At 44.3% G+C, this 22,844-nt stretch overlaps 1 protein-coding gene across 1 annotated transcript in view; it reads left to right on the top strand.

The window, feature by feature from the left end:
- Window positions 1-22,844, top strand: part of RHEX (regulator of hemoglobinization and erythroid cell expansion) — a 158,078-nt gene that overhangs the window by 89,862 nt on the left and 45,372 nt on the right. Inside the window, exons 3-4 of the mRNA XM_086920376.1 lie at window positions 3,689-3,808; window positions 9,108-9,239. Coding sequence (XP_086776502.1) covers window positions 3,689-3,808; window positions 9,108-9,239 — 252 coding nt within the window. The remainder of the gene's footprint in view (window positions 1-3,688; window positions 3,809-9,107; window positions 9,240-22,844) is intronic.

Genomic DNA, 22,844 nt, shown 5'->3' with positions numbered 1-22,844 from the left:
TGATAGTGGGATAGGGATGCTTTATAGATTTTCTCATCCTCTGGTGATTTTTTCTTTCTCGATCTTCTCTCATGTGCTTTGCACGTGGATTTCAGGGTTTTCAATTCACCCAAGTACCAGGGAGCCGAAAGTCGCCCCAATGAGGGATTGACATTTTTTAATGGAATCACTATATCAAATGTTTTCGTTAAGGCTGAATTAAAGCTAGATAACATAGCTGAGGGATCTCTGTCATTTAGCTCAATATTGGGGGAGAATTGGATAAATGTTTCGTTAAAATTGTCCAGAGTTAGGTTGTGCCATGGCCTTTTGTTTTTCCCGTTTTTATATGTAGGATTTGTCCTATATTTTGGTCCTGATTGAAGCAAAAGGGAAAATTGAATCATGTAGTGGTCTGACCAGATAAGGGGAAGTGGCTGCGATACTCTCAGTTGTTCTGAGCTGGTAAAAATGAGGTCCAGGGTATTGCCAGCCGTATGTGTTGGTCCAGACACCATCTATTTAAGTCCAATATCGCTCAGATTCGAGAAGAGCCTCATTACATCTGGGTTTTTCACATCCTCTCCATAAAAATTAAAGTCTCCCAAAAGGATAAAATTGCTAGAAGCCACGGCCTGCTTGGCAATGAGTTCTGTCAGGGCCGTGGAGAAATTAGATTTGGATTTGGGACCAGGTGGTCGATAAAGCAAGGCCCCATCCCAGGAAATTGTTGGGGACAATGACACTTTAAAGATGCATAGCTCCATTAAATCATTGCTAATGGAAGAGATCCATTGTACTTTAAGATGGTTTTTAAAGGCAATTCCTATACCACCTCCTGACTTTCCTCTTCTGTCAAGTTGAATAAATTTATAATCCGTTGGTATAGCGAGATTAAAGGCCGGTATATTAATGGGATTTAGCCAGGTCTCTGTAAAAAAGCATAAATCCGGGGAGAGGGTGGAGATCATGTCCCAGATCTCTATAGAGTGTTTTACAAGAGAGCGGACATTACATAAAATATGGCTAACATTCAGCTGGTTTTGTGGGGGCTCGGTTAGTGAGTCGCTTGTGGGAAGCTCCTCCTGGAGGCTTTGAAAGCGGCATGAAATGCATGATACAGGACCCTCCAGCGTGGCTGGTAATGAGAGATTGCAGTGACCTCCCAAGCTAGGTCCGCTGGGTATGCTGAGTCCTATTTCACGCAGGGCTGCTCCTGAATAAGTATAGAACTTAGGAGCTTGATCTCTCGTAGTAGTCCCACTCCCATCATCCTTGGCCCCATCTTCCTTGGAGATGGTGCAGTTCAGTCACAGGTACTCAACTGCCAGTGGGTATACAAGTGCACTACGCCCTTAAAGCACCTTGCTGGGCTACTGGGCTGTGGCCACACTCTTTATTTCTTAACTTCCTCATCTGACATCATCATTCTGTATCCAGAATGCACTTTTCCAAAATTGTGATTCCCAAGTTGCGATTGCGAGTCCGTAGGAATCATTATTATTAAAGTTTGTGGTTACATGCATCTCATTTTGTGATTCTCTAATAGTGATTTCTACAGATTTGCTGTTAGGAAATCCCAACTTCTAGCTTTTGTACATATGCCCCTTAGTCCTCTGTCCTGGAATTATTTGTGGAAAATAATATAAGGGGGCAGGGTAGGAATGCCCTGTCCCCCAAGACCCTGAGGGGGTCCATGAATGTCATTTGGAGGTAGTCGGGGATCGCAGATGTGACCTCTAGCTTCCTCCCTGCTACTCCTCCTGGCACTTCCTTTGAGACCCCTGGCCTCAGAGGGGGCAAAACCCTTCACCTCCTCTGATGCCAGGGGTCGCAAAGGAAGTGCCAGAAGTAGCATGGAGCAAGCTAGAAGTCCCAGCTGCGAACCCGGACTACCTCCAAATGGCGTCCATGGAGAGGTACGGGCCAATTTGTTTGTTTTCGTAAAAATCTACAATCTCACTGGAGTCCAGCGTAACTCCAGCTGGATCGCTGCTTAAAAAAATTAAAAGAAAACGCCAATGGTGTTCCATATATACATATTTGACACCCAGGGTGGGCCAGGGACTGCGGGTCTTTATTTAAGTATTGTAAGGTATTTTGGAGGGGGTGTATGAGGTGGGCCCCCCGTCCTGAGCCAGTTGGTTGAAAGGGGGAGGGGGGCATGGGCCAACCCTCCCCAAGTCACTAATGGACCTTGCGAATCCCATCCTCGGGAGTCGAAGTTTCAAAAAGGGGGGGAGTGATGCAAGGCCCCCCTCACTGAGCCTCAGTGAGGCCTCCGGGGACGTCACCCCCCAGAACCAATTTCAAATTTAAGGGGAGAAGGTTTAAAGCTCCCGCTGGGTAGGAGCAGAAATGTCTTCCCTGCCTGCAGGAAAGCAGGGGAGAATTGAGTCTCTAGGACCCTTAGTGACTCAGGGAGGGGGAGTGCGCCCCTTCCTCTTAATAGAAAACCAAAGATTCCAGTTGATGTGGTCCAGGGGGCTCAATGTGGCTTGGGGAGGGGGTCTGTGCAAATGGGTTGGAGGCAGGGCCTTGCCATGGGCCAGGCCATATGGCTAAATCCACACTGCGCATAGCCAAAGGCCGTGCACAGTGGTGAGTTGGATTTACTTTTTTTTTAAACTGGAAATTCACTGTACAAACCAACAGGTAGAGTGGCGTTATAGTTAGGTGACAATTTCAGTGTCAACTTAACTTTTTAAACTCAATAAACCACTGAAGTTCACCAGTAATAGTTATCTCTAGTAACTATAGCTCATGCCCTAGGGTAATTATAACTTGCACTCTCACCATGCACAGCTATTTACCCTATTTATTACATTACTCATGACATGTTCTATAACATCACTGCAACATTAAATGACATAATTGATGACAAGACAGTGCATGGCACCAGTAATAGTTACTAGAAATAATAATTATACCTGGTGAATGTTTTCCTAGAGATGGGATGCATTCATACCTCGAGTTTGTTTCATTTTACCAACATCCAACCGTTTTGACAAGGTTTCGGTTGAGCACTATCCATTTATTGGTGAGACTCCTTGAGTATGGGCGAATGGCTGAAAGATTGCAATGATTACTCTTGTGCTGGTCACTCCTCTCAAAGCACAATGTACATTCTTTGTTTCGTTGCAGGTTTTGATAAAGATGCAATATCAAGTTTTTTAAAACCATTTTTATAAAGTTCTAATCAATGGAAACCTCGCCTCATTTCTCTTCAGTTACTGGAGATTCTACATATATGTCTGGCTGTTTTGAGTTTAATCAAGAGGGCAATTATATTAAGGGAAATGTATAACAATGGGTTTATTGAGGTATTCTGGGGCTGACGTATCTGTAACTCCTTGCGACATGATGTGTCACACTGTAAATATGACGCACCCAGCATGTCGCAAGGAGGGCGCAATGAAAAGTGACGCATCGCTGTTTTCGCATCACTTTTCATAAATGGGAGCCAGTGTATTGTTTTAGCGTATTTCAAGATTTTCAGCTCTTACATTTAAGCAATTGTATGATGTGTCTATAGTTTTTTTCAATACACTGTGTAGAATTTGTTTTATGGTTTGGAACAACCAGATTATATTGTACAGATTATACTGAATTGAATTTAGTAAACCTTTGCTGTCAAGAACAAGGGAGAAGATTTATTTTGCAAGTCATTCATCCAATGAGCCTTGTATGCGTTACATCTCTTTTTCAGAAACATTTTCCTGTAAACATGGAGAAAGTTATGCTGGCAGCCTCGTAAAGTCAGAGACGGTGAGAGCAGAAGAAGGAAAGAAAGCAATCACAACCGCAGGAGCTGCAAAACATGGCAATGGTGAGTTCTTATCGAAATGAACACCCATCAAGGACAACGGGAGGGCGAAATTTTTTGTGACATGATTGACAGTATGTGAGTGAGGGAATTTTATTCTCTTACTTTCAGTCTAGCAAGGGGTTTCTAACAGCTTGGGTTGTGACAGAATAGGGCTATGCTGATGAAGGCTGCAACAAAAGAGAAGACTAGGTCTGCTTTTGTAGAAAGACTTGAGGGTTCCCCATAAGGATTGTGTTGGGAACATTTGTGGCTTTTGAGTATTTAGAAGCTAACTGCTACTTTTTAAAAGTGAGTAGATGTTAAATGCAATTTTACTTGTCGTTGGAGGGAGTTCTACACAAAGAAGACTGAGGAAAAGTGGTGGCAACTGGGGCATGGAATTTTCAGGTTTATGAGCAACAATATAATGTTTTAATATGGGATGAGTAGCAGTGGTAAAACCTGGGAGGATTGAAAGGCAATTTCATAAGTGCAAACTTGAGTTTATCCAACAAGAAATGCTTAGGCATTGTTCTGGCAAACAGTATATTTAATTTTAAAAAAAAAACATTTGCCTTTTACACGGCGGAGAACCATATGGGACGTAAAAGCACATTTAAATGAGGTTTTAATGGAAAATGTATAGTGAATAATAGAATGCATAATACTTTTACATAGGTTGTTGTAAGTCCTCCAAAGTTAGTTTGCCTTTATATTTTTAAATACACCAATTTCCGACCACCAAGTGATTTAAAAGGAAGGAATTTTATTTTTTCGGAGAGCAGCTGACACCAATATGAGGTTTCTGATGCCCTTGGGCAAAAGGGCTCAGCCTATTTGAGCTGTTGTTTGTGAATTTGGGACATTTCAGATTTGGTTGGGAAACTGCTCCACAATGCTAGGGACATATGGGGACATAGTATTACTTCAAGGCAAAAGTCTAATCATTTACACAGCTAGTCACTTTGCTTAGTGATGCTAGGGGATACGGCCCCACCAGATGTGGTGCTTTCCATGGCAAGGGTCATTATTTTAAACCTATGCTGGAAAAGTTCATGGAGGCTTATGGCATTGCCCGCAAAGGAGTTGCAGAAGCATGTTAGCAAGGGATGCGTTAGGAATTTGACTGCAATAGATGGAGAAAACAAAGATGTATTTTGTCATTTATTCCAATTTATCATTGCACAACTAGAATCCTGAATGTTCCCAAATATTGGGAAACAAGGAAAGTTCAACTATAGCAACAGTTGGCCACCATACATACAATCAAAAGGCAGCACTATCACAGAACCCCTAAGTTCTTCATGTTAGGTGTGGGAAGCTGATCCCGTCTAATCTTCTGTTCGTGTTTATGTACCTACATATTCTTCTTTCTCAATTTATTCTCAACACTATACTTACTATAATACAAGAAAATCAGGGGTTAACGCTGCCTCTTAATTTAAATATTGTGCTTGCTTTCTTTGCAATTACCTTCTCTGACGGAACAATTGAGCTATGAGGTATTGGTAATAAGCAAAACTTTAAAATAATAACATTATCAGATATTTACCATAAAGTTGATGGCTTCAGGAAGTGATCGAAATGTTCGATTGTGATAATTTAAGACAGTTGATACTGTATGACCATTCAAGTCATCCAAATTTAAAGTGATGGTTTATGTCTTGATCTCAACAAGTGAGATGTGTATTTTGTTCAAGCTTGCAGTGTATCTCTTCAATGCCTTAAGGATATTAAATATTTACAACAAGGGGTGGTGAGGGACAGAGTCTCTGAATTAAGCAGAAAGCTCTCACCCAATCAAGAGATCAGGGCTAGATCCAACACCGTTTTTTAGCTCACTGCACCATCCCAGTTTCAGAACCTGGCTGTATGCAAATTAGTCTGTTCCTGTCCCAGTGCATGATGGGAACAGGGCAAACCAAACTACAAAAGCCAATTCTTACACTGGGAAGGAAACAAGCTCCCGGGGACCGGTTTCTGGCATTACAGCCGTCTTCGGCCCGGTTTGCTTGAATCCTGATGGTGCAATGAGCAAGGGTCTCACTTCTGAGAATACCCTTCCACGCTTAGGGTGGACAAAAATATTTACAACAAGGGGTGGTGAGGGACAGAGTCTCTGAATTAAGCAGAAAGCTCTCACCCAATCAAGAGATCAGGGCTAGATCCAACACCGTTTTTTAGCTCACTGCACCATCCCAGTTTCAGAACCTGGCTGTATGCAAATTAGTCCGTTCCTGTCCCAGTGCATGATGGGAACAGGGCAAACCAAACTACAAAAGCCAATTCTTACACTGGGAAGGAAACAAGCTCCCGGGGACCGGTTTCTGGCATTACAGCCATCTTCGGCCCGGTTTGCTTGAATCCTGATGGTGCAATGAGCAAGGGTCTCACATCTGAGAATACCCTTCCACGCTTAGGGTGGACAAAAATATTTACAACAAGGGGTGGTGAGGGACAGAGTCTCTGAATTAAGCAGAAAGCTCTCACCCAATCAAGAGATCAGGGCTAGATCCAACACCGTTTTTTAGCTCACTGCACCATCCCAGTTTCAGAACCTGGCTGTATGCAAATTAGTCTGTTCCTGTCCCAGTGCATGATGGGAACAGGGCAAACCAAACTACAAAAGCCAATTCTTACACTGGGAAGGAAACAAGCTCCCGGGGACCGGTTTCTGGCATTACAGCCGTCTTCGGCCCGGTTTGCTTGAATCCTGATGGTTCAATGAGCAAGGGTCTCACATCTGAGAATACCCTTCCACGCTTAGGGTGGACAAAAATATTTACAACAAGGGGTGGTGAGGGACAGAGTCTCTGAATTAAGCAGAAAGCTCTCACCCAATCAAGAGATCAGGGCTAGATCCAACACCGTTTTTTAGCTCACTGCACCATCCCAGTTTCAGAACCTGGCTGTATGCAAATTAGTCTGTTCCTGTCCCAGTGCATGATGGGAACAGGGCAAACCAAACTACAAAAGCCAATTCTTACACTGGGAAGGAAACAAGCTCCCGGGGACCGGTTTCTGGCATTACAGCCGTCTTCGGCCCGGTTTGCTTGAATCCTGATGGTGCAATGAGCAAGGGTCTCAAATCTGAGAATACCCTTCCACGCTTAGGGTGGACAAAAATATTTACAACAAGGGGTGGTGAGGGACAGAGTCTCTGAATTAAGCAGAAAGCTCTCACCCAATCAAGAGATCAGGGCTAGATCCAACACCGTTTTTTAGCTCACTGCACCATCCCAGTTTCAGAACCTGGCTATATGCAAATTAGTCTGTTCCTGTCCCAGTGCATGATGGGAACAGGGCAAACCAAACTACAAAATAACGGTGATGGATCAAGCCCTGATCTTTGGACTGGGTAAGAGTGGTCTGTTTAACTCAGACACTCTGTTCATCACCACCCCCTTTTGTAAATCGTTTTTGGCCACTATAGGTGTGGCAGGGTATACTCAGACATGAGTCCCTTTCTCACTGCTCCATCAGGATTCAAGCAAGCCGGGCCGAAGAAGGCTGAAATGCCAGAAACCGGTCCCCGGTAGCTTGTCTCCTTTCTGGTGAAGAATTGGCTTGGTAGTTTAGTCTGCCCTGTTCCCATGATGCACTGGGCCAGGGACAGTCTGATTTGCATATAGCCAGGTTCTGAGCTGGGATGGGGCAGTGAGATAAATAACGGTGATGGATCAAGCCCTGATCTTTGGACTGGGTAAGAGTGGTCTGTTTAACTCAGACACTCTGTTCATCACCACCCCCTTTTGTAAATCGTTAAGGATATTAAAGTCACAGAACTTAGAACATGTAAAAGTGACTAGCAGATTGTATTTTATTTACTGTGAAATGTAATACATTCAATATGTAAATTAGAAATGTAATTTATGTGTTTCCATTTTTGATATTTGGTAATTATTTTGAATATCAGAGTAAGTATATTACAAAGACCTGTGGATGGTTTTTTAATTCGATCCAAAATAAATATAGTGAATTGATCGCATTATTTAGCGTCCGATACCACTCTAAATATTTCTATGAATTTGCACTTTGAGAAACTGAAACACAGGGAGGTAATTTGATTTCATTGCGATCACATTACATCCAATCTGGGAAACCAGGATTCAGATTTGCAGCTTCTGAATCCACTTTGGGTTCACCAGCGCAATATCATACCCTTTCACAGTTATACACGCTCTAATTATTATACATGGACGTCACTTCTTCAAGTAAATCATTAAAGGAATTAATGGACAGATAATGTGATAAGATAATAATATTAAAATTATGTGAATGCATGCAATATAAACTTGCACATTGCAGCAGCTTCCAGTCAGTTTATACCAATACCCACAGCGGTTTCAAATAGAGCTAACCACTGGAGCTTCCCTTTTAAATGTCCCCTATTGCACAAGAGGTGATTAAGAATTGTTCTTATATGAAAGAAACATGGTTCTAAAGATTATTTTTCACAATATTTAAGTTATATCGTTTTTTGTAGATCCCTGTACTTGATGCTGCAAAAGTACTTTAGAATACTGGCTCCATTAAATAAGACCATGTCTATAGTGTATGCAGTTTTTTTAGATGTGAGTTTTGACAGTACAGCCATTGGATATCTTCAACCAGCCTTTTTCTGCCATTGGCTTGAGTCTTTGTTGATCACGTCTTAGGTCTGCCCAGTGGAGTATTAATTATCTCTCACCTAATGTTATTGGCTATTTATGTGTATCCTTCCATCTCCACTTGTGCGCTTGTATTCAACTGCAAAAGGGACTACTTTATGACTATAGCCCTCACTATCCATTTCCTGCTGACGTTAATGTGCATACATTGAACGAGTTAGCACAATATACCCAGACCCACTGGCTTTCACAATGCGTGTTCTAATTATTAACAGTCCTCTATTTCATGGTAGGAATAAAAGTAAATTGTTTCAAAATTAGTGAACTTTAAGAAACAGGTGACATGGTTTGGACAAGCCATCTACAAACCCTTTGATGAGCAAGCACATTGAAAAAGCCCACATTCTGCCCTTTATTGGAAGCTTACTCCAATGAACAATCCATAAAACTTGCTGATTATTGGCAAGAATAAATCAGTCTACAGTAAAAATGTCCACTAACATGTGAATCAGGATCAGAGAAATTTAAACCATTGGTGAGTTTTTTGTATGCAAGAATTTAACTAAAGTGGACCTAATATATGTGAATCAGATACTGTGACGGTTCTTTTAGCACATTCTCATGTGTCATTCCCACGGTGAAAATTGGTATGCCTGCAGAATATTGTGAATAGAAAGGTCAAGGTTTCGATTATTCAATTTCTTTTGCAGAAGAGTTTTCCTGTAAACATGGAGAACCCTATATTAGCAGCACTACAAACTCAGAGATTGTGGCAGCAGGTGCTGGAGAGAAAGTGATTGCGATGGTTCAGCGTCCAAAGAAAGAGGACCAGGATGGTGATGGTGAGCTTTAACTTTCCTAGGGAACACCCATCTCTTCCCCATCCTATCAGAAGACATCTGTCAACATACTGACATCAATTTCGCAAAAAAACGTACAAAAATATTTTCTGTCTTGATCCATAAATGCTTTCTTGCTCTACCTTCCCTCTTCATCCCATCCTTTACTCTGTTCTATCTGTATCTTGCTTGTCTTCTGCTATATTGCCTCTCACGTTTCTCTTTCCTACACTCCCTCATTCCCATTTCCGACCTAGGGAATCATCAGCTATTCTTACTCACAGTTGACCTTTGTCCTACTCGCTAAACTATATACTATAAACTATATATATGTACAGATACATGTTTATATATATCCAAGAAACAAGTGACTCAAACAGATAGATTCACAAAAGAACAAAAATATATTTCCACTACAATGTATTTTTGTTCTTTGGGAAATCTATCTGTTTGAGTCACTTCTTGCTTGGATATTTAATTTCTCTGTGACTCATTGAATCTTTTGGGATCCTGATTTTTACCCCTGCTGGCTTTTGTTTTCTTTTGATCCTTCATCTTCAAGTATATATATGCCGTCAGGACCAAGTTTCCATAGGAAGAACATTTATTGTTTTGCTTATAACTTTGGCTACGTTTGATGAATCCTCATGATATTTTCTAAACTAATTCTTTGTTCATATCAGCTCCCATGTCGAAAGTTTTGGGGGTGATTCGTCAAGGGGGGCTGAGAAAAAAGAGAGGTCCCAAAACATGTTTTCTCCGTGCAATTTCCATAGGAAACTTTAGACAAGCCAACAGGTCGAACGGGTGAACGGAATTTCCCCAAATTTAGCAGGGAGAAGGGTCTTAGTCTAGAAAGCACACTTTTGTTTATTTGGTGTAAATACGTTCAGTAGTTTTGGAGAAGTATTGAAATTTACAGATATCGATATTTGGGAATTCTGCCATCTGATTGGCAAAGGCGTTACGAGCACAAGCTTGCTGCTTATTGGCTGCGAGCTGTTAGAACTAGGAAGTGTTGGCAGCCATTTTGTGATTCCATTGAAACGAGTAAGGGGAAAAAAGGGCGAAAAGAGTAGGAAACAGGGGGATAAGAGCACTGTAACCTCTGTGGGGGAGTACGAAGCGAAGTACTCACTCCTACCGGTCTGAAAGGGCGGTGTTGCTCAGAGCGACATGGTGCTGAGATGAGATGCTGCTACACTCGGGTATGAAACCAAGAGCGTAAACCGTGAGCTCATTGCTGTAAAGTGATGTGCTCTGGTCTTTGTAGCATACCTGTGCAAGTAGTGTTAGTAGGCGTTTATACCATACAGGGAGTGGGAAGCAAACTACTGACCCCTTCTATGCATTTATACTATACCGGAAGTGGGAAGCAAAGTACTCACGCCTACCGGTTTGAAGGCTCAGGGATCAAACTGAGCTGATTGCTGTAAAGTGATGGGCTCTGGGTGCTGTAGCATACTAGCCGCTGTAGTATAACTAACTGTGTAAGTAGTGTTAGTATGCGTTTATACTATACAGGGAGTGGGAAGCGAACTACTCACTACTACTGGTCTGAAGACTCGGGGATTAAACCGTGAGCCTAAACCGTGAGTTCATTGCTGAAAAGTGATGTGCTCTGGCGGCTGTTCCTTTTTTTTAAATTTCTTTTTTTATTTATTATTATTGGGTTTTTTACACTTACAACATAAGACAAATAACATGAATTCTTCATCGCATTTATACATACTGGGGTGGCAGCCCATGTGGCTTAGCTGTTCATTGTGAGATTTCACGTAGAGCACATGAGCTTAAGCGTCCCTGCTACTCTACAGTTCCACATATAACGTATAACATATAATCCCTGGCGCTATGTGTTGGGGTAACCGTCGGCGTGAGGCAAAGTATATGCATGACCCGTCCACTGTTCAGCTCAGCTATCTACTCTGACAGAAAAAGAAAGAGGGGGGAAAGAGAGATGGGTTGGGGGGTGTCCTGCTCTAGTGTTTAGTGAGGAGGTGTGGCCCTTTGATTGTTTGTGGCTAGCATTCTCATGGGGGCTCGTACGGTACTAGGAACTTGTCCAAGGATGACCACATACCTTATGGGGTTTCTTCATGGTGTGGTTCATAAGGTTGTAATGTCGGCTCCTCTCAGGTATGTAACCCAGTTGAGCCACTCCCTGAATGTGGCTTTGGAGGTGTTCCAGTACTTGCCAAGTTGTCTCCTGTTGCCAGCGCTGACCCCCTTGACCAGCGGCCGGGCTTTGCTGCGCCATACCTCTGACTGCAGCGACCGGCCAGGCTTGGCTCCCCTGGTCTGCCTACATCCCCCAGGATCCCACGGGGGGAAGTGACGACACCTGAAGCAGCGTGCCAGGCGGCGCATAAAGCATCGTCAGGGGCCGAGTTCCCCGTGTTCCAGTACTTGCCAAGTTGTCTCCTGTTGCCAGCGCTGACCCCCTTGACCAGTGGCCGGGCTTTGCTCCGCCATACCTCTGACTGCAGCGACCGGCCGGGCTTGGCTCCGCCGGTCTGCCTACATCCCCCAGGATCCCACGGGGGAAGTGATGACACCTGAAGCAGCGCGCCAGGCGGCGCATAAAGCATCGTCAGGGGCCGAGTTCCCCGTGTTCCAGTACTTGCCAAGTTGTCTCCTGTTGCCAGCGCTGACCCCCTTGACCAGCGGCCGGGCTTTGCTCCGCCATACCTTTGACTGCAGCGACCGGCCGGGCTTGGCTCCGCCGGTCTGACTACATCCCCCAGGATCCTACGGGGGAAAGTGACGACACCTGAAGCAGCGCTCCAGGCGGCGCATAAAGCATCGTCAGGGGCCGAGTTCACCGTGTTCCAGTACTTGCCAAGTTGTCTCCTGTTGCCAGCGCTGACCCCCTTGACCAGCGGCCGGGCTTTGCTCCGCCATACCTCTGACTGCAGCGACCGGCCGGGCTTGGCTCCGCCGGTCTGCCTACATCCCCCAGGATCCCACGGGGGAAGTGACAACACCTGAAGCAGCGCGCCAGGCGGCGCATAAAGCATCGTCAGGTCCCTCGTCCCGCAAGGACGCGCGCGGGACGCGCCGGACGAAGCCCGGACAAAGGGCGGACAGTCTAAGACAGTCCAAGACTGGCCACGACTGGACTGGACCAGGACTCTAACAAATCTGTGCCGTGAGTTATTTGATCTTTTGAGTCTTTGTTATTGACTGCCTAAGGGTCAAAGGGCTCACACTTTGACATCTGCAAATTGCATTAGCTTGCTATATTTTATCAGGATTGTTTAGCTCTCACATGTCGAAACAAAAAACCCCCATTACTCCTGCCAACACCATGGACAACTATTTAGTTCAGGTGGTGGCAAAAATAAATAATGAACGGAGGTCCTCCTTGGGACTTAGTGTTTCACCAACATGTTCTCAAAGAGAGAAATCGGGTTTGTCTGTAATGGATTCTGATACAATAAATGTCATAGAACTACCTACACATCACAATATTGACAGCTCAGTGTTAAATGTCTCCACTGTATCCATGGTTTCAATTCTAGACACAAATGTTGACATAATAGCGGGGGATGATCTAAATATCTCCCAACATGACCTAGAGATAGTCGAGGAATGCATCTCTCCACCAACGCCCGTCCCCGCGCCAAGAGCAGCAAGAGGAGCCCCTAAGATTCCCCCTAAAAGAGAAGGATTGCGGTCTAGTAGGAAAAGGCCAGCAACCCCCCCAAAAAAAAGTGTCTCAGAAGGAAAAGGGGAGGAAGGGAATGGCAGTATAGGATGGGACGATGTCATTATGAACAAGTTCATGGGTATGCTGGATACCAAGTCAACCCGGATAATTAAACCTCTCCTATCTAAAATTGATCATCTTACTGATAAAGTCAATAAATTGGAGACCCTCTTAAAAATGACTAATGACAGTGTGGGGGAAATACCGAATCTGATAATAGGCAAACTCGATGAAAAACAATTGATGGGAAACATACCAGGGGGAAACATACCAGGGGGAATAGAAGACACATCAGCCCCAATCCAGCCAAACTCTAGTATGCAACCAAACATCCCTACAATTGTGGGCCCCCAATAATCCCAGGGAATACTATAGGTCCTGACTTTAATCTAGAAACAAGCCCTGTGGAGCTAATTGTAGAAGCCTCACCCCTGATTCTTGTTCTTGCCAATGTGCCACCACTGAATATAGGCCAGATCGAGCCACCAGAGTCCCTATTAAATAAAGCACAGCAATGGTTGAGCAATAACATGCACATATCTCCCTGGGGCAAACAAAAGCTGTCAGAAGACTTGTTAACAGCAAGACGGGTAAAGTGGATAGGGAATAAAGCTAAGAAATTTGCGGGAGATTGTGTTGTACTAAACTTTAAGGGTCCGGAAGTATTACCGGACATCCTGCTTAACATTTCCCCCCCCCCCCCAACGCAGAACGGCAGAAATAATACCACTCACTTTGGACTTCTTCTACAGTAGAAGAGGACTTGTGGCGAAGCCAAGCATACTAAGGACCAAGTGGTCAGTTGTGGGAAATAGAAGGGCTAGGGATGGCCCTATCTGCGAGTGGGGGCTTAATTTGGAAAATCGTTTCTCGGCTTTATCCAATCTAAACAAATGCGATTGACTCGCAAGGTTTAAACCTTTGTCCCCCAAAATGCAGAAAATGCAAACTAATAGATGGGTAGACAACATGGCACGTACACAACCTAACAAGCAGATAATAGGTTCCAGGGAATTTCGAACCTCTAATTCTGGAGAGTTAGACAAAGAACCAGAGGGTACAAATAGAAATAGGGAAGCGACAGGGAGCGAGACTGTATTGACGGATGGAGTAATAATAATTGCTGAGCCTGACGTAAATGTAAATAACGTGGAGAAGGGCCAGATATTGCCATATCAAGAAACATCATTTCTGTCCCTTGTCTCATGGAATATAGCAGGCGTAGCAAATAAGATAACTACACCAGAATGGGTTGATTTCATTGACCAACAAGACATCATTATGTTACAAGAAACTTGGTCACTGAACCCAACTTTTCGCCAGGGGTACCTAAATTTCTATATACCGGCAACTAGAAACTGTTTAGGACGCCCCTCTGGAGGCCTATTAATTTGGATCCGTCAGTCACTGAATTGCTCAATAACACAAAGATCTGTACCAACCAATGACATTCTAGCACTTAACATTAGATGGGAAAATGGTCAAGAACTTGCCCTGTTTAATGTTTATGCCAGGGGGGTGGGTGGTGGTAAATCCTCAGAGGTTGAAACCATTCTAGAACAGAATATTGAAATGTTAACACTCCAATCTCACATTATAGTGGGCGGGGATTTTAATGCCACCTTTGAACCCTTGGGCGAAGAGGATAGGATTCTGTCTGAGGAGGAGGACTCCAAGTGGGGAATACCCCCGTTGGAGGTGCCTGTTATTAAAAAATGGAGTGCTGTGGCAATTCAGCTAAAGAGTCTCTGCTTAGCAAGAGGATTGAGAGCGGTAAATGGGCGCTCGCCTTCAGATCTAAAAGGGAGCAATACGTTTGATAACGGTCGAGCAGCTAGCAGAATTGACTACCTGTTATTAGATGTAAGGGCTTGGAACAAATTGTTAGACATGGTTGTGGAAGAAAGATTGGAAAGCGATCACAATCCCCTACGCATGACCCTTTATTCCTACTATGAGACTATAGAGCATACCAATAAAAATGAACGGGTGACGCAAGATGTTGTATGTTCAAACAATCATCGCCAACTGAAATGGAGAATGCTGATAGAAGATGTAGCAAAACTAGAGGCCCTTAAAACAATAGTAGTAGATGAAGTAAACAACATCAAGTCCCATTATGGGAAGCTTAACTTCCAGGACTATATGATGGAGGCTCATAAAAACCTCTTTAGCAAACTTCAAAGCTTCTTTATTAAAACAGTAGACTCAAATAAAATCAAAAAAGAACAGCCAAGGCAAGGTTGGTATGACAAGAGTTGTAGGTTGGCACGACTTAACTTAAGCACTGAACTGAGAACAGGCAATGCCATAGCAGTCAGGAAGGCGAGAGATAACTATAGACAGACTCAAAAACAAGCCAGGAAACGCTGGGATGAGGAATGCTGGCATGAATTGAAAGAGGCTTGCGCAGCTAAGGATTCTAAGTTATTTTGGGCCACAGTAAAATGGGACAGGGGAGGGATAGCTGCGCAGCCATAAAACTATGTTGCTAAAAATAAATGGACTGAGTTTTTCCAACCACAGTATGCCCGAAATCCAGCCCATACTTTCGACCCACCCCCCGTACCTGTCTTTTTCAAACAACAAATATTCAATGAAAAAGATGTTAGTAAGGCCTTGGATTGTGTAGCGGGGGGAAAAGCTCCGGGCATGGACAGAATTCCGGCAGATGTATTCCTATCTGACCGGAACTCATTGTGTACTTATTTTAAATGGTTGGCTAATGCAGTGGCTATGGGAGGGGAAGTGCCCGCTTCATGGAAGGGAGCGGAAATCATCCCTATATTTAAAAAAGGCGATAAAACCCTGGCTAAAAACTATAGACCCATCAGTCTTATTGATACAGCACAAAAACTCATGGGGCGCTTAGTCCAGAATAAACTGCAACAATGGATCGAGGAAAAAACATACTGTCACCCTATCAAGCAGGGTTTCGTCCCTTGACTAGCAGTGTTGACCAAGTCTTCTACTTCATAGCCATCTATTGGAGAAATGTCACACTAAAAAAGGGGACATTGTATGCTGTTTTGTGGACCTAAAAGCAGCTTTCGACCTGGTCCCAAGAGAAAAACTGTGGCAGACCTTGGCTGATGTAGGATTAAGCCAGGAACTGCTTACCCTGCTAGTCCGCCTTCATGAAAACAATTTTGCTAAAATTAGGTGGGGCAAGCAGGGAGAAGTAACAGAGCCCTTCCCGGTGGAGCGAGGGGTAAGGCAAGGGTGTGTCCTGGCGCCAACTTTATTTTCAATCTATATAAATGGCATTGTTGATCATTTAAAGAAATCCCCAAGTGATGCCCCAATTATAGCAGGTTCCCACATCCCCGTCCTAATGTTTGCGGACAACACGCTTTTACTTTCACACACACCGAGCGGTCTCCAAAAAGTGGTTGATGCCTTTGGTGAATTTTGTGATAGCAGGGGCCTTGAATTGAATACCACCAAAACTAAATTCATGTGCCTAAACCATCAGTCCACTTTTAAAGGTGTAATAAAATACAAAGGCACTCCGCTAGAGAAAGTAGATGCTTTTTCCTACCTAGGCATTATTTTACAGGGCAATATGAAATGGAAATCGCACATCAACACGGCAGTATTGAAGTTTAGCTAGCTTGCAGGCGTAGTTGCCCTAAAACATAGAGCCTCACTGACAAAACCAATAAATTGTGCCCTTGAAATTTACAACATGAAAGTATTGAGCGCCTGTTTATATGGATCCGAACTATGGGGGTTCTCAAATCTGGGAGAGTTGGGGCGGGCAGAAAATTGATTCTTGCGAGGACTTGTAATGGCCACTCAAAGCACACCAATAATCCCATTAAAACTGGACCTTGGCAGAAAAAATATTGAGGACATAGCTAGGCTACGGCCACTTCTATATTGGAGACGTCTGATGGTGACCCCAGAGTTAAGCCATTATGCTACAGCCTTGTCAGATGTTGTTAAGTGTGATCGTTTTCATTGTATTGTATGGCTAAAAGAACTACTGGGCCTTCTTGCAAAGTTAAAACTGGAACACCTATGGGGCAACAAGGATGTGGCTAGTTTCCCTTCGAAAGCGAAATTGAAAGAATTATATTGGGAGATGGTGTATCTAACAATGTTTTGTAAAGGATCCCAATCAAACTTGTCATCCCGCTTTTTGGACATAAAATTGTATCCGTCATGTGAACAATATTGGGATATAATCAAACGCCCACATGACAGGAAACTATATTTCCAATTTTGCGTCGGAACACTACCAGTGAATGCTTTTAAGAAGCATTGGTCTGCATCGTGGGATGAACATTGTTACCATTGTAAGGACCAAATAGAGCACATTTCCCATTTGTTGTTTTGCTGCCCATTATATACCAGCCCTAGGCGCAAATGGCTAAAGCCAGTTTGCTTAAACATTGGTACCCGCAGCCAATCGATAGCTCTTAGAATACTAGAATCTGACTGTTCCATACCATTTGTAGTTGCTGTAGCAAAATTTCTTGCTTGGGCCTGGGTTATCCGCACTCGCACTTTATTGTCAAATGTAACAAAATTAAATATGGTTGCCATGTCCTAAATACTCTGTCTTTTGAAATGTTTTTTATAAAAAATAATTTTTATGAATTAAGGTCAAATTTTTATCATGTATAGCATTCGACTGTCATTGTTTAATATGTGTTTTTAAAAAGTATTTTTAGCTATAGTATTTATTGTAATAGGGTTAGGAAGGATGCTTTTATGACAAATGTCGAATAAAGCTTTGAAACTTGTGTCTTTCCATTTGGTGAGTACTATCTTGACTGCCGCCGTTAGCAGGAGATCTAAGAGTATTCTGTCATGTAGCGTGTCAATATCCGCTGTTATAAATGCGGTGGTGAGTGAGGCAAACTCTTCTTTAAGTGTGCAGCCTAAGGCTCTGTTTCAGAAGTTAAATATTTTTTCCCAAAATTTTTTGACCTTTGTGCAGTGGAAGATGAGGTGTACAAGATCCCCCTGTTCTCTGTCACAATTCCAGCAGCAGTCATTTTCCCTTAGCCCTAGGGCCGCTAGGCGGGCCGTGGTCCAGTAGGTCTTGTACAGAAGACAGAATTTTGTCTGAGCTAACGCCAGGGAGATCATGTTATTTGATGGGGACAGCCAGATGGTGTGTCTCTCTTGTTCGCTAAGTGCGGTGTCTATGCGCGATTCCAGCAGCAGTCATTTTCCCTTAGCCCTAGGGCCGCTAGGCGGGCCGTGGTCCAGTAGGTCTTGTACAGAAGACAGAATTTTATCTGAGCTAACGCCAGGGAGATCATGTTATTTGATGGGGACAGCCAGATGGTGTGTCTCTCTTGTTCGCTAAGTGCGGTGTCTAGGCGCGATTCCCAGTAGCTGGTTATCTTATCGTTAATTCTGGAGGAGCTGGGGCGGAGAAGTTTGTATATTTATATACACTTTGTTTAGATGCTCCATATATTGGATGATTGAGGGTTTGTGTCTAGCTAGTTTAGATTTTTTTAGGGCTCTTTTTATTTTGAGGAAGTTGTAGAGTTCTATATCTGGTAGGTTATGTCATAGTTTTAGCATGTTGAAGGTGTAGGGGCTTCCCTCTTCCTCCAACTGAGCTGGGTATGAGATCCCGAGTCTTTTCCAGGAATCTATGGCTAGGGGTTTTTCCCCCTATATTTCATTTTGAATTTGTCCATAGCGATTCCCAGTTAGAATTTTTAACTCTGTGTTCCATTTTTTGATCTACCTTAAGCAGGGCGTTTCTAGTGTTTTTAAGTATTAGGCTATTTTTTAGTGCCTGTTTGTTCGCGGTGAGAAGTGTTATTGGGTCAATATTGTCTAGTATGGCTTTCTCAAACCTGAGCCATACCGACGTGTAGTCCTGGTTAGGCAGAATCCAGTAAATTCCCTGTCTCGCTATAAATGCAGTTTAAAATATTCTGAAGTTTGCCAGGTTTATACCTCCTAGTTTCTTTTCTAGTTTTATTTTTTCAGGCTTATCCTTGTTTTTTTTGTCTTGCCATAGGAACTTGTTTAACATTTTGTCAGTTTTACGGTGGAATTCGTCTGTGAGTGCAAGGGGGGGCATTCCCGCCAGGTAGTTGATCACCGGGGTGATCATCATCTTTATTGTGTTTATCCTCCCCCACAATGTTATGAATTTGGGCGACCAGGAGTCTTGGAGCCTTTTGATCTTTTCTAAGGTTAGTTTCTCGTTTTGGTCGAGTGTGGTTTTGAGGTTTTTGCCGAATTGGATCCCTAGATACTTGATGAAACCGGGTTGCCAGGCTAATCCTGAGTTGTCTAATACTCCTCTGGTGTTGTGGATGTTAAGTGGCAAACATTCCGATTTGTTTTTGTTTAGTTTGTAGCCAGCGTGGGTTGAATATTTATCTATGGTGTTCATGAGAGCAGTGCTAGAGGGTTTAGAGGCCTCTGTTATTATGAGTATGTCATCCGCATAGGCTGCAAGTTTGGCTGTGGTCTCGTTGATGGTGACTCCCACTATATCTCTATTGGCCTCAATATCTCTGATCAGGGGTTCCAGCGCCAGTAGAAACAGTGCAGGGGACAGGGGTCACCCCTGTCTTGTCCCTCGTTGAAGGGTGAATTGGTCTGAGACTGCCCCATTGATAGATATCTTGGCGCAAGGGTTCGCGTACAGTGCCATCACCTTCCTCATATACATGTCTCACAGGTTGTATGCTAGCATGCACTGTTCTAGGAAGTGCCAGGATACTCTGTTGAATGCTTTCTCTGCGTCCGCCGGTTTATATGACTTCACCGACTGTTCAATAACATGGCATAGGAGCCTTGTGTTGTCGTGAGACATGTGTTTCTTCAGGAAGCCTACTTGTGAGTTGCTTATTAGCTGAGGGAGGATCGTGTTGAGCCTTACTGCTAGAATTTTGGCATATGTTTTGCAGTCTATGTTATGTTATGTTAAAAGTTGATTTGTAGAGTGCACAGCTACTCGACTGAGTGTCCCGGCGCTAAGGCAGGATGAAGGCTCAACCCGGAAAGGGAGCCACACACTGAGGTCTACCGCTGAAACAGCCATGTTTTTAGAGATTTCCTGAACCCCATGAGATCCTGAGTTAACCTTAGGTCGATAGGTAGATTGTTCCACAATTTGGCTGCTTGCCCCTGGAAAGAGCGACCCCCTATACGTGCCCGAAAGTATCTAGGGGACCAAGCCAGTTGCAGTGCTGCTGACATGAGGCCACGGTGAGGATGATAACATTGAACTCTTTTTGTTATGTACCCAGCACCTAAGTCGTGCAGGGCCTTAAAAGCCAGGACCATGGTTTTAAAATGAATCCTCTTGCAGACAGGGAGCCAGTGTTGATTTTTGTAGAAGGCGGCCAAGTATCCATCTGGCCCCGGCGCCTTGGTATCTTTAAAAGACTTAGGGCCAGATGTAGGTAAATGGCATTTACCGATTCGTAAATACCGAATTTTACCGATTCGGTATTTACAAATCGTTAAATGCCATGTAGGTAAATATTCGGTAACAATTACTGAATCGTTAAGATTTGGTAATAACCGAATCGGTAATTGCCATTGGCCCATAGTAATCAATGGCAATAACCGAATCGGTAAATACCAATTCGGTAAAATTACCGAATAGTTAAGGGTGGCAGGGTGGCACTTTGACACCCTGTTGCACCCCTGATTCAGGCTTGTGTGCCATGTGATACACATACATGCCCTTAGGGTATGTATGTGTGCCACATGGCACAGGTGTACATGCATAGATTTGCATATACACAGGTATTCGTTAGTTACCACCAACTAATAGTTGGTGGTAAATAACGAATCCTTAAGGCCCTGTGGCACTGTTTTCAGTGCCATCTACATATCAAATTACTGATTCAGTAAATTTAACGATTCGGTAATTTACAGAATCGGTAAATTTACTGATTCGGTAAATTTACCGAATCGGTAATTTTTAAGGCTCCCTACATCTAAAACTCCAAATACCGGTCGGTAACGGCCGAAATCAGCCGTTACCGACCGGTATTTGGCCACCTACATCTGGCCCTTAATCGCCGCCTCAATTTCGACAGCGCTAATCTCCCGTCCTAGTTTCTGTACTTCCTCGGTCTTTATCTTGGGAAGATTTAGTCTGTTCAGGCATTCCTTGCAACCATCCTGGTCTATTGTTTCGTCCCTTTTGTAGAGCTCTTGGTAGAACTCACCGAACATGCGTAGTATGTCCTTGTGTTGAGTGTGTAATGCTACTAAAATGTAAGTATGTAATGTTAGAATGTATGGCTGTCATGAGGGGAATGTTGGGGAGTTTTTACACGGTGCTGGAGAAAACGGTTGCCTTGCTGTCTGCTCCTGTTGTTCGCTGTTTATGCTGTCTTCTTTTCCTGCAACAAATCTACTTATCGGATCCACTGCTGTCTGCCTCTTCACTACATAAATTTGGTGACGAGCGGGAGAAGGTAAAAAGAAGGCAGCACTCACCAATATTTCGAGCTTCCTTGTGTTCTGCTGAAGACCCGTTTTCTTTGTGAAGCTGTTTCTACTCATCCCAGGGTCGTCGGCTCATCGAACTAAGTCATCTGACCTCTGGTAGTATTTATATTTTTTGATTTTGAGCTTCCTCTGCCTCTTCACTACACTCTGGTTGCTGTACTACACATGTGAAAGTAGTGTTAGTATGCGTTTATACTAATTCTGTAGTTATGCTATGCCAGGAGTTCCCTGGCTATCGGGGCAACAGGGGCACATCGCCTATTGGTGGCGGCAGCGGCAGAGGCCCTCGGCGACAACGGTGCCGGGACTGGGGGTAAATACGGACTGCGCACTGCTCAGTGAGGTGTGAGGTCCCAGGTGGGCAGCGGACCAGATTGGCAGGCGGCCGGCGCGCATCAGTGGGCACGTGCTGAACTACGGAGGGCCACCCCTGCTCCTCTCGACTGAGGCTGGGTGCAGACGGAAGACGGAGGGCCCAGTGGTGGTCGCCCTATATCCCCCACGGCCATGACGAACGAGAAATCCACGGCGATCCAATCGAATACCATGGATAACTATACAGCGGACCAGGGAGGAGGAACTTTGCCCCACCCCGGGTCTTCAGAGGAGGCCCGTGAGCCATCTATGTCCTCCATAATGCAGGCCATACAATCTTTGGGCACTACTCTGGAGTCAAAAATAGACAAAATGTCTATCGAATTGACACTTCAGTGGCGGATCTGAATAAAACATCTGAGAAATCCACGCAAAATTCCGCTGCCATTACGGACCTCCAGGGGACTGCCAAGTTGTTACAACAACAGGTCCAACAGCTCACACACCACCAGAGGCAGCAGGCAGCGCGGCTGGAGGACCAGGAAGGGAGGGCCTGAAGAAACTACCTCAGGGTGGTAGGTGTGCCGGAGAAAATGGAAGGGGCTAGTGTGGAACTGTTTTTGGAAGATCTCATCTTGAACCGCCTGAAACCCAAGCGACTGTCTAATTCTTCATCATAGAGAGAGCGCACAGGGCGCCAATCCCACCGTCGCGCCCGGGGGTCCCGCCGCGCACCTTTATCGCGCGGATTCTTAATTATAGAGACAGAGATGCAATCCTACAGGCGTCACAGCAGCATGGTGATTTACGTGTGGACGACCCCATGATACCCTTCTTCCCTGACTTCACACTTATGGTCCAGCAGGAGCGCCGATCGTTTGACGCCGTCAAGAGGAAACTTCGAGAACGCGGTCTCAAGTACATGATTTCCTTCCCGGTGCAGCTCAAGGTCTTGGGGGAGGGGAAGTCCTTTTTCTTCACCACCCCGGAGGAGACCCATACCTGGCTTGAAGAGCGCGGCCAGCAGCAGAGGGGGCCAGACCACGAGGGAAGTTGGAGGAGCGCGGCGACCCAGTCTCCGGCTTCATCTGTGAGATCGGCGGGGGGAGCACGATGGCGGCAAA

Source organism: Lissotriton vulgaris, chromosome 5 (genome assembly GCF_964263255.1).
Source record: "Lissotriton vulgaris chromosome 5, aLisVul1.2, whole genome shotgun sequence".
Classification (NCBI taxonomy): domain Eukaryota; kingdom Metazoa; phylum Chordata; class Amphibia; order Caudata; family Salamandridae; genus Lissotriton; species Lissotriton vulgaris.
This window is presented reverse-complemented; position numbering and strand designations above follow the sequence as displayed.